The following is a 12,878-nucleotide window of genomic DNA, read 5'->3' on the forward strand; positions in this document are numbered from 1 at the left end:
GTGATCTTTTGCGGCAACACTCCGGTTCGTTGACCTTTTTGACTATATCTTTGCACATTAACACTGGTCACTGGGAAGCGCGCTAATATACAGTATATATATATATGTATTTTAAACATAACGTCATTTTTTGAAAATCATCCATTATTTTACACAAAAGGCCTCACCGGCTGTCTAACTTGCACGATAGCGTCCCCCCCGAAAGTGACCATTTTCAGGTGATAACACAAATCCGTGCGAAAGGACGCGCAGTCCTCACCTCTCTCTGATGAATCCAGCTGCCCCCCACACATCCACATCGCCGGTTCAGCGACGCCTGTGTCAGAAGTAACTTTAGACACGATTGCCAAGGTCTCTGGAACGGAGGTAAAAGAACTTGGCAGGACTGAAACTAAGAGGCAGTTAAATCACTTAACGATACACACCAAGGCATGGTGTGGACAACACAACCACACACTACGTTTGCCCCAGTGACTTGGGCGAAACAGAAAACAATCTTGCAACACTGCAAAGGCGATGCTTGGACTTCTAGTGTTGCTATTGATATTGAATACAGAGACAGGTCGAGTCCTTTTTACGTGGCGACAGCTGGTAGCCTGCTCTGTTCCTGCTCCTTAGAGATGTGGAAAAAAATGTAAGGCAATCTATTCCGGACGTAGAGTTTATGAGAAAATTACTCGGTCATATAAGAGAGAAGATGGCTAATCCTAACTCCTTTACATTGGTGAAATCCAGGAAAATGAATGTCGTAACTGGAGGGAAACTTGACCACAGATTAAATAGGGATAAATAACGCAAGAGATTCAATCAGACGTGGGCAGATGTTGAGGTAATTGTGAAATGAAATGGATATGGATCTGAAATGTTCAAAACACAAGCAGCCACGGATCCACATTCTTGTAGGATTTAATTGGACGCATTCAAGAATAACGAAGCGAAGCCACCGGTATTTGTTGTAGAAAGAATAGTGATTCTTTAATTGGTTTGCAACACATTTGTTGCTCATAACTTTGTGACAAACGACAGCATTTTTACAGTATTCAGAACAAGCCCCCCGTTGCGTCCCCTACCTTAGCAAAGATCTGCCACAGCTGAGCCTCATCTGGGTTATTGAGGGCTGTCCTCACGTTCAAATGACATCATACAGCAATTACTTTCCCTTTCTATTCAAGGGGTCTGCGTCCCTTTGAATTTCAGAACAGCCGAGTTGTAAGTCGGAACAAAATTACAAAACGAGAAGTGTTTTAGATATTAACCGTATATTGCCCAGCAGCTATTGAAATGACACGTCTGTGTGGAAATAGAAACAGTAGATGTTCACCAATATCGCAGAAGTTATTTTCTACGTTCAACTTAAAAAAAAAACCTGTAAAAGCACGCGATTGACCAGTTATAATTCGAGCATACGTTGACGTTGATACACCAATCCCTTTTAGAAATCAGACTGGATACCCAGACATTTTCTTCAATGGCCAAACGAAAACATTTTTTACTTTGAACTTATGAACTGGACGTATGAAGTTTTTCTTTATAAATTAAAAAATGCTTTCAAACAGACGAAGCACAGACCAAAGCAAAAAAAAAAAACACCGCATTGTTTCCCTTGATTTGTTTATAGACACTTCACTGGGTTTCAAGTGACTTCTTAAGCCTTCGTTCACCCCTCCCCAAGAAGACAGCACAGCTGCAAACCAGGGTCGGCAGACCAGCTAAGGCACTTCGAGGACGGCCTCTGGGTACAAAAGAGGCGGTGAGGACAGCCCCGATTTCATTTAACGACGACAAGAACAACAAAACCCGAAACGCTCTCCGCGGACGCCTGGGCGCTCCAGTCAGTGGCTGGGAGCGGCGGCGGCCGAGTCCTCTTTGTCCCTGAGCGGCTTCTTGCAGGTGAGCATGAGCAGCAGTAACATGGGCAGGTGCCAGAGGCTGCAGAAGAAGAGCCGGCGCGCACTGCCGCGGCTGGCCTCCCGGTGGAAGCGGAACCCGAGGTAGCTGATGTAGAGGTTGATGGGCAGCGACACGAGGGGGAAGGCCCAGGTGGTGACGTCCAGGGCGGGGGCCAGGGCGGACAGGCCGACCAGCGCCAGGGCGTGCCGCAGCGCCACCCGGCGGCACAGGCCCGGGTGGGTGACGGACATCATGCGGTAGCCGCCTCGGGAGTAGTCCTCCCGCAGGTTCCAGCTGAGCGCGTTGAAGTGGGGGAACTGCCAGGAATACAGGAACCCTCCCAGCAGCAACGCACCTGGGAACAGGAAGACAAGCCCCAGCCAGAGTCAGGCCAATTGTCTGCATTGTTTCTTCAGCACAGTGATCAACATTTTGGCGATTTTTGTTTTATCTTTAAATTTACACTTGCCAACTGTTTCTTGTATTTTCTGTGCAGCTATCAGCTCCCCTTACAGCCGCAAATCCTGCACCACAGGGGGAGAATATGGACCTCTTCTGATTCACTGTGAGCTCCGTGGAGCCCTACAGGAGAGCTGGCCACCGATTGGAGGAGTGGCATCCCACTAAGATCACTTCAAGGTTATGGGCCACCCACTCCCTGGAGTCACTGTGGTGCAGCAAACTGAGCGGTCACTGGATGATTTGTGGCTATCCAATCCCAGGGTGCAGCAGCATTGTGAGGGGGAATCGGGTCAGGTCCAGTGGTCACAGAGGTCAGATACACTCTGAACAAACACATTTATGTAACTGGAGTATTAGCAAATAAACAGTCTGCTTTCCTCCTCCAGCAAGTGGAAATAAAAAAAAACTGAAAATACAGAAATACAGAAAAGAAAGCGGATGTCTTCTTTTCCTGGTGTGCTCCAATTATGCCAGAACACCCTGGTTACTTAATTCTGTTTTTTTTTGCCAAGATTTAAAGAGAAACCAGGAGTTCCAATGCATGTCAACGACAAGAATGCAGCATTTTATTAGAGTATTAACAACGTTGTAGTTTGGATTCAAAAACAGACATGTGACTCTTGAGTTTCCGAACTTGTAATCCACGTCACCTAACAGATGTGTGCATGGTAACTATGTACAGTTTGAGAAATAACTTTAATGGAGCTCTTCCTTTACCCCTTGTCCCCTTGAGACCTTTTCAAGGGTCGGACTCGGGGTTTGTGGTGCAGGCCAGCGTGTGTGAAATTAGTGCTGGGCGATAATTCGATAACGATAATTATCACAATATAATTTTCCGCAATATCATTTTTACAAAAGTTCGATAAATGTTCGATATATATGTTTATGCTCTGCGCATGCGCACAAAATACTGCGCGAGTGTGCGTGCGTGTTGCAGACTGGGCTGCTAACGTGGTGGTGTTTACCCACACGGTGGTGGCTGATAGGATTGTAGTTAAGAGTGGAGAAATGAGAGACACTGAAGCAAATGTAGTGCTGCCAACGACCAGCTCGAAGGACGATGACATCGGTGACAGAAAAGGTCATTCAACTTCGGTAATTTGGAGATATTTTGGCTTTTTACGATCAGACCTAAAACAGAGCACTTTAAACTTTGCAGTCTGTCTGAGCCATCTTCTATGTGTGTTTTATCACAGTGCAGTATTTAATTTTTCTATTAAGATATTTATTTTGTAAATTTTACTCATGCATATTTTGACATAAAAAAAGACTTGAATACTCTCTACCTCAGATTTGTTCAATGTTTCTGCTGTTTGGCAAGTGTTTGTTGTGTTCTTAAAATAAAGAGTTGTTTAATTGACCAATTAACTGTCTGGTTTCTTCAACTTTCAGTCAGGAGAAAAAATCTGCCTTTAAACTTGAAAGAAATAATGATTTGACATGTATCGTGATAATTATCGATATCGACCAATATGACATTTTTTATCGTGATAATGTTTTTGGCCATATCACCCAGCCCTATGTGAAATGCGTGGTAAAGGGCTGAATTTTTTTTTTTAAACGATCCACAACTTTCCGTCCCTCCATTTTCCAAACATCGTCACGGCAACGGCCGGCGCCGGACACACCCCAAACCCCGTGCCCGGCGTGGCCTCTGCGGTAGGGTTCGCAAAGCGTCTACCGGCGCCTGCAAATTCCTCAGGCCGCTAACCAGGCAGGAAGAAGCCATAAAAGGATGGAAACCGTCTCGTGTTTCACATCCTGTATATACAGCAAACAGAAGAGGTGCTACAGGGATAGGGATGGATTCTAAAACAATGCTGCCAGAAAACCATACAAATCCAGCAGTTTAAATTTGACAGATGGCAAACACGGGCTTTTATCTTGTTTGTTCCCCTTGGGCTATGTAAGTCCATAAATCCCTAAAAAATACGGACGCAGGAAGTATTGGCACAACTTCAGCATGTATGGAAGAAAGGCAATTCTCAAGCATCTACTTGCACCAATAAGAGTGTTTGGGGAAACTCAATGAATGCCACTAATCAACTGTTAATCAATTACAGGCTAGGGATATTTTAAGTAATATGTGATATTACTTTCAAGGTATGAAGCCACAGAGAGGGGTAAAAGAATATATATAATACTTCATAACCACCAGCTCTCAGTGTCATCGAGGATTTGAAGATTCTCTTCATTTTCAGGAAAACACAGAATGAGAGCACGTGTACTTGAGTTTGATACATGCCCAGCCACTGCTCTGCTTCATAAACGCAAGGCAAAGGCAACACCACCTCAATCTGCACTCTGATTATTTTGGCTGAAGAGCTACAATTATTTTTAACTTTCCGTTCTGCTGATATGAATGTAGCTATGTTGATAATGATTTTATAATTTCAGAATTACACTGTATTTGCTTGGAATAGTCTAGATTACTATGTAAAAAAACAACACTCTTATCTCTCTACATGTTTAGATGTCCAAAAATAGGACCATTCAAGATCAGAATCTATTTAATAAACTTGTGTTTGCCTGCTCTTCAGATGACTGGTGACAGACAAACAGTGAATTCGCAGTCACCATAACATCTACTTGAATTTTTTACAGGGAATAACCTCTTGCATTCCTTCTTCCAGGCCCACTTGCTTCTTTGAACCTAATAAAGGCAATAAATTAAAGGAGTTGCTCAACTATTTAGAAACATAAGACAGTAAATTAAGTAATGTTTAATCAGAACTAGGCTTTGATCAGCTCTTTTCCTGCTACACTGGTATCGAGAGATTCCAAGGCCCTGGGATTTTTTTCCTCATGTTCTGTTTCTGTGCAAGATCCAAGCGCCCCTTAATCAGCCTGTGTGAGAGTGAAGGCAAAATGAAGCACTGCAATTAGGGGGGTTTCCCAAGGTGGCCAATTAGGATTTCCCAACAGCAATTACTAAAGTGAAGGATATTCACAGCAAAATGAAATGTTTCAGATTAAAATATATGAGCCTACACTTTAAGAAAAATGGCAACACACACAAATCTTTGAGCTCACCATATCTGTATGGGTTATACACCCTGGGATGCATTGCAGATCTGTGATTTAGAAACTACTAATCTTTCTTGCATTAAAGCCATGAAGGTAATGCATTGCATTACCCATGCAGCTGAGCACTGTCAGTGCAGGGAAGAGCAGACGCCACCTCCTGTTGTTAACTTCCTTTCATTGTACGAGTGGATGGCGAGGATCATGGCTTGTCTACTGAGACACTGCTGGGTGGGAGGTTTGGTAAACCATCAGCCCCTGCACTTGTTACCCTCACTGAATGTTGGAAGAGCGTTAATGCACGTTTGGATTCTATTTTTAAGGGTCTGTACATCTGCAACGCTCCACCTATGGCGTGTTGGGAACTCTGACCTACCTGTGTCCAGGGAGCCCGTGGCTGCCGTCCAGCCCATGACGGGAGGGATGGCCCCCACGATCGACCCCACCCAGGTGTTGGAGATGCTCAGCCTCTTCAGGGGGGTGTAGCAGCAGGTGTAGAGGAAGATGTTGAAGGCCCCCAGAGCACCGGTCAGCGGGTTCACGGCCAGGGTGAGCAGGGCGATGCCGGGGATGGCACAGGCGGCCGCGAAGGAAACTGCGTGGAGCGGGCTGAGAGGCACAGCAAGAAGGGGAAGGGAGGTCAGAGCCGGAAGGACGAGGCGACCTAGAGAGAGAGCCGCCGTGCACACGGTACTGTGGCACCCACATGGGCTGGATCTGCTACACATCTCTCCACATTGGTGCTTTCTAAATTTAACAAGCACACACGACTTCGGCAAGAAATGGCAGGATGTTTGGAGAAAAAAAAAAAGTATTGCGCAATTTGTTTAGGTGTTGAGTTTTGACATAGAAAATGTGGCTTGCTTAGCGAGCGGCGGCTTTACACGGAACACAGGCTGATGTGTTTGGCACAGAAACCGCATCCCCACCCCCCCGCTGACATACACACATGAAAAAAAACAAACACTTTGAACATCAACCCCGAAAGTTGTGCATATAAGCAGGCAGTTAATAATTAACACAGCTCTCCGCGTCCTGCAGAGTTCCTGTTGACAGTTGCGAGAGCTCAGCTGGGGCAGATGGGTATCTGGCTCCTCTGCCAGACAGGCCAAGGTGCTGAGGGATGTAACCTCCGAGGCCCCCCGATCCTCTCCCTCCCCCCCAGCAGGGCAGCTACCTCTTTTCTGGCCATGAATAGACCATTGCCAAACCGAGAAGCAGCCGAATCAGCCAGAGCTCACTGGGTGAGCTCAGAGGAAGGGATGCTTTTGCATATCATATGTTTCATTTTTCCCCCAAGGATGACCATTTTTAGATAGAAAACTGAAAAGGCATTTTTACATCAACACAAGTGGTCATTCTGATAAAATAATTGTTACTCCCTCAGAGTACTGTGTTTACACGCACCTAGTAACACATAATTGTACAAGGTGCCTGTGTAATTCTCAGCCAATGTCCGTCAATCATTCTATTTTTTAAACGTCAACAGGAATACTAGTTTGAGAAGAAAAGATAAAAGAAGTCCAGTCTGTTGAAGATTTTAAGACCAAAGTATGTTACAGTGTGACTGAAATGACTTTACCAGGAGTTTAATCAAATTTAGCAATAGCATGTTTGTACTCAGAACTATCGATTGGGTTGGCAAAGTACGAGCCCTGTGTTCAAACATTCTTCTGTGCTTATTCTCATCTTTTGGAATCCCTACTTTTCCGTAAGAATCTTAGGAAATTATGAATGCTATTAGAAAGGTTAGAAATAAAAGAAGTTAGAAGCAGTTAACTGATCCAAGGAATATCATCCAGCTGTTTCTTGAAAGCAGCAGTGGCTGTGGCTCCTACAGCATGGCTGGGTAGCTTACTAAAGGCTCCCACAGCCCTCTGAAATCCGCGATAAAAACAGAATACTTGCAGTGAATGTAAATTCTGAAATAAATTACAGTTCACTCAAATAGAGGCCACTTTTTTAAGCTTTTAAACGGGCTAAACTCCTAGAATGCTGCTACACAATTGCAACAACACAGAAAAGATTTAGATTTAAGTTACAGCATGCGTCTATGCTCATTTCTACTCCTGACTCACTGAGCTGCACAGAGAGGTCATTTATTATCTCATGGCACTACAGTTGTGTAAATAAATAATTACACTCCAAAGCAGCACTCTGTGGACATCTGGCCTCTGAACTGACACAGAATGATGTCTAGAACATAAAGCACTAGAACTAATAGCAAAAAGATATACCACTGGCCAAGCAAGGCCTTGCTGCAACCTGCTTTTGGTCAAGATTCTAATCTCTGTCTATGCTACATATGCTAAGTTAAATGTTTGAGCCAGCCAGCATTCTGTTCCCCTTTACAATCAAAGACTTTATTAGGCTTTGGCCTTTATTCTCTTAACTAAACTGATTTCATTTTGATCTAGCATATACACGCTCTTTGTCATTTTTGGTCACTTTTTTTGCCTTGACAAGAGCTTTCATATTAATCCCCTTAAGCCTTTTAGGCCGCTTGTCATTTTGCTCATAACTTCCTAGGCAGTGGCTAAAGACATTATTCCAACATGCACAGAGCACACAGAGCATGGGGGGTAAGGTATATTGTCTGTGGGATAAGATCATTTATCTTCAAAGCTGGCGCAGTGCTGCAGGCATGCCATAAGCCCAGGATTTAGCTCAACAAAAAAGGTGGTGATTGAGTAGATGATCAGCATCCTTTTGATAAAGCCCAGGAACCCCAATGCTAGTTTACAGACACGCCGGACACACAGGAACACATCCGTCTGTCCAGTGGAAAGTAACTGTTTTAGTCAGAAACCCATTAGGAAGCAGACTATCTGTCGCTTAGATAAAAGGTGGAAAAAAGGAAATGCTACAAATAAGACTAATAGCCAAGTCATAATAATAGGCAAAAGGTAGAAAAAGTGCAGAGATATGGGAATCATGTTTTCAAATTACTAAATTACTAAAATAATTAATTCTGCTGCCCTTATACTCTGTGACTAATGGTTTCCTGCAAGATATGCCTTAAACTACACATGTAAGATCCAGATTTAAGTATTTCTGAATATTCCTTCTGCCGCCGTGTCTATCCAGCCTGCCCCCCTCCTTCTAAGGCATCAGAAAAAAATCTTCCCTTGAAGGAATAAAAAAAAACAACCCGACAAAGGTTTCCCCTGACGAAGACTCCTGCCACCCCTGCCAGCACGACCAAGAAACACTGGACGGCGTCAGCGGCTGGGAGGTCGCAGGTTACAGGGGTCATCGCCGACAGGACTGCCGCCAAAGGGGCCCGGACGTGGGGGCGAGCTGACCGGGTCCGACCTCACTCTCTGACACGCCTCATGCAACCAGACGGGGCTTCCATTGAAGCGAACGCGCCGTGAAACACCACTCGCACTGCAGCATCTGGGCAGCTTCCTAACACCAAGGGGGGGCACAGTTCCCACAGATTTATCATACCCCCCCCCAGCAAGCACTGCCTCTCCGCAGCACTCGAAATTCTGCTAGGAAGAAAACAGGTAACGAAAAAGACGAAAAGAACAGCAGCCCAGCAAGGAAGGGGCTTGGTAATGGTATCAGGTGTGCAGGATTATTATTAATAATAATCTGTCTGACAGTTTCTCCCGAAGCAACTTCCTCTGTACAGCTACAACTTTATACAGCTTTGCATTGGTGAGGGTGAAGCTTTGGGCTCAAGCATACAACAGCATGAACCCATACCCTCCGTTACTAAGCCATAGAATCATGGACGGCCCTCATAGAAAGGAATTCCTCTATTGAAATGCGATGACCATTCAAGTTCAGACAGGAGACGTTAACTCCAGGACTGTGTCAAATGACTTAAGTGAGATCGCTTTGCATGGGGAGCTGCAAGCAAAAGCAAACATATAATACAATAAAATAAAAAGCCAAGGTGTTTGCACCAATAAAGCTTTCACCAAATGACAATTCTTGATATTTATGAGAATAAAAACTGCACAAGAATGACTACAGTAACTACAGTACAGAAATACAAAACAATAAAACATTTTACAAACTCTAGTTCAGTATTATTAATGGCTGAAATACAACAATTTGTATCTTTCACAGAAGACCCCTCCCATCAACAATTCTGTTTTACTACCTCTAATTAACTCAATTAATTACTTCTACAGATTCTTGGCAATTCTTGCTATTTATGAGAATAAGAAAAAAACTGCCACGACATTCTTATTTAGAAAACAGGCTCCAATTTAAAAATAGAATAATTCTTGGTTACTGCAAAGAAACGACACGTCTACAGTACAGAAATAAAACACAAACTAATCTGACTTCCAGCTGCTGCAGATCAGGCTACAGGTTAGTCTCTGTCACTTTGGAGATCAACACTGGAAACCCATTTGCTAGGGATTTATTAAGCTTACAGCCACACAATGTTTATAGAAGGCAAACTTACTCACATTTTAAATAATAAACTATTAAGAACAGGACCTATTAAAGAATACTTTTATGACCCTGAGATGTCACAAAACATTTCTCTCGTGCTGTGCAAAGTTGCACAATTACCAACAATGCATGACTTGAAAAATGTTATACTGTGTTTATACTACTTCAGCTGTTGCTGTGGAACTGGAAAATGGTGCACCAAACCTTCTCAAAGCAAATGATTGCTTAAAGTCCAGAAGAGCACAAGTACTGCAGTGGTGTACTAAACAGACAGCCTGTGGCAAAATGTACTTACACAGTGCCGTTTGAAAACGGAGATTACTTTACCTTACAGTTAGTGTTATCCATTTTAAATAGCATCTGAAATGAACTGTCATACTTAAAATGGACCGTAAGCACCCTGAGTCCATACAGTGCAGATCTGTTTGAAGGAACTTATCTGCTTCTTCAGCTTGTCCTCATGAGATCTTGCTCTTACACCAGCACATCGATCGAGTACTCTAGGAACTTGCCCTGCCACCTTTTATCAACCAAGTTTTAATAATAAAAAACAAGAACATTTTATTTTTCCAGCAGCAAAACAGCAGCCAAAATTACAGCAGAATTAGGATTTTTTTGGTCCTTTTTTGTTCCCTAAAAACCTGTTTTTTAAAGCGTTATCCACTCCACACAGCGCAGAGGAAGGAGAAGACAGGCCTCTGTGCATCTCGGGTTACACCTGGCAGGTGTGTGAGGCCATGAGGCAGCGCCTACCTGATCTGGCCCCTCACGAGCGGTCTGTTCTTTGTCCGGTTCATGTTGGAATCAAACGGCACCTCAAAGTACTGCAGGCAGAGACAAAAAGACAGAGAGAGAAGACAAATATATCAGAATAAAAGGCAACTTGACAGAGGGCATCAGAGAATCACGCAGCACTGTCTCCTGAGGGGTGTTCAAATACAGAACCAATATTCCAACAGGTCTTTTTAACTTTTTTTACAGGTAGTAATGATACACACCTGATGCACTCAACAGAGAATAAACAGAAATGTGGTCCACACACCGCCTGCAATTACAATACAATGAACTACTCCTGCACAGTACAGTGTAGATCAAAGGCTGAATACATATTGGTGTTTTTTCTTATAAACATATTTGTAAGGCTACGTGGAAATGGCTTATCAATACAAATATCTAACTGCTGCTCTCACATAATAAGTGGCTTCTTTAACAAACTAAAATTCTCACTTGGAAAACATCAGGCTGTTAGTGGGAAAAAAGTACATATGATGCACAAAATGCCTTTGTTTTATAATCTGCTCTAGGGAATCAGCAATTTAGTCTTCTCTCAGGGTTTGGTAGTTTAAGTAAAACACAAACACATGGGACTATTAAAGACGCGTCTTTTGTAGAAATAAAATATGCCGTGTGCATGTGCGCACGTAATGTAGAAAACAGATACTCTCCTGTATCCAAATAATATCTGGACCCATTACGATGAAATATTACAGACATAAAATAACTAATAAACAGATAATTCACTTTTTTTCTAATTTACTGCATCACTGTGACAACAGAAAGCCTACAGATTTAACGAACGTTTCCTCAGTTCAGCCAACCTTCATATATTCTCAGTTACCTTAAAGAGCAAGCCAGACCGCAGAACTGCTAGGGCAGTGCGTCTTCTGATTCTCCACAAGTGCAAGTCGTTATTTCACCCAGATGAAATCACACTTCCTTTAATTTCAGCACTACCAGAAGGAAAATATGTTTCTGCGTTTAAAGCGAAATCTTAAGTTTTGAACTGACTTTTTTATTATCTTGAGAACAGCACACAATGTAAGGGCTTCTTTCTTTCCAGCAGCATAACTTTTAATGAGAGCTATGTACTGGACATTTTTTTTGAAAAACCGTGCCTCAGTGTTTTTCACCTAGTGACATGCAGTACTTGAACGGGCTTTGCCATTCAGGCAAGATTGCAATTAAAACAAACATGGAACAAAGAAAAATGATTTTGTTTTTTCCTCCCTCCTCCCCACACATTAAACCAGTTGTGGAACTGCAGAAATTTGGGCCCTGCCTGAACATCAGTGGTAACTCTCAGCTACAAATATTTTACCGCCAGTTTCACAGATGTCAAGCATAAACTTTCTGCAGATCTCACCGTAACGTGTCTGCAGTACATATTATTTTTTATAGCCTGCAATATTTGTGATGCGTACAGTATGTATAGTACAGCTGTTGCTAAAGATCGCTGCTAGGGCAAAGTGTTAATTCTCTTTCCTGGGTAGACTGAACAAAGGGAAAAGCTAAAGAGGCTCTTGAGCTTCAATCGCATGTCTGGCTTATGGTGCAATATGCGTATTCTGGGGTTTGTTCATTTGACAAAACTCCAGAGTGGCTTTATAATTCATTTGGGCCTCCTTTCTGCACATGTCAGAGGTATCATCTACTATTTCACCAAGCAGAAACATGAAAATGCTTACTGGATAAAACCCATAGCATGGGCAGCTGTTTTGCATTTGTGGGTGACAAATTTCTTTCCAGTTTAACAGCCCCCCCCCCCCCCCCCAATATACAATGCGTCCTGTAATTAGTGTTCACGGATATGCATCAGGCAAAGTTGTCTGGTGCTTGTTCGTTTTTGTACTTCGTGAAGCACTCATTGGTTCCTCACACCCTCTCTTTAGCAAAGCTCCACCAGAAATCAGTGTCGATTTCCTCACACGCGATGCACAGATCTTCTGTTATCTTCACCCTTTGCATTTTGACCGGCTGCAGTTGTCCTGTAAGTCGCTTTGGATAAAAGCATCTGCCAAACGGAAGAAATGTAAATGTGTCAATATTCTAAATCACTAGCCAAGTGTGGTTACTCTACGTATCGGAAGTCACGTCTCACTGTTATCCGCTGAAGGTCTGCCACCTTTAAATCATGTCTCATCTCTGAAAAAACAAAACGGAGTTGACTTCACCTCCTCCCACACATCCCCACTGCAAGTTACTGCAGTAAGCGGTTTGTGGAGGCCTCATCTCGCTCCGCCATTAGATTACGCACAGATTACGTCACTGAAGAGTTAACACAGACGCGTGCAATACAGAAAAAA

The 12,878-nt window shown here is 43.2% G+C and overlaps 1 protein-coding gene across 1 annotated transcript in view; it reads right to left on the reverse strand.

Moving 5' to 3' along the window:
• Window positions 1-949: 949 nt before the first annotated feature.
• Window positions 950-12,878, reverse strand: part of cox10 (cytochrome c oxidase assembly factor heme A:farnesyltransferase COX10) — a 46,553-nt gene continuing 34,624 nt past the window's right edge. Inside the window, exons 5-7 of the mRNA XM_015356634.2 lie at window positions 10,549-10,619; window positions 5,753-5,985; window positions 950-2,245 (exon numbers count right to left, since the gene is read on the reverse strand). Coding sequence (XP_015212120.2) covers window positions 1,833-2,245; window positions 5,753-5,985; window positions 10,549-10,619 — 717 coding nt within the window. The 3' untranslated portion in view covers window positions 950-1,832. The remainder of the gene's footprint in view (window positions 2,246-5,752; window positions 5,986-10,548; window positions 10,620-12,878) is intronic.

The sequence above is a fragment of the Lepisosteus oculatus genome, chromosome 9 (genome assembly GCF_040954835.1).
Source record: "Lepisosteus oculatus isolate fLepOcu1 chromosome 9, fLepOcu1.hap2, whole genome shotgun sequence".
Classification (NCBI taxonomy): Eukaryota; Metazoa; Chordata; class Actinopteri; order Semionotiformes; family Lepisosteidae; genus Lepisosteus; species Lepisosteus oculatus.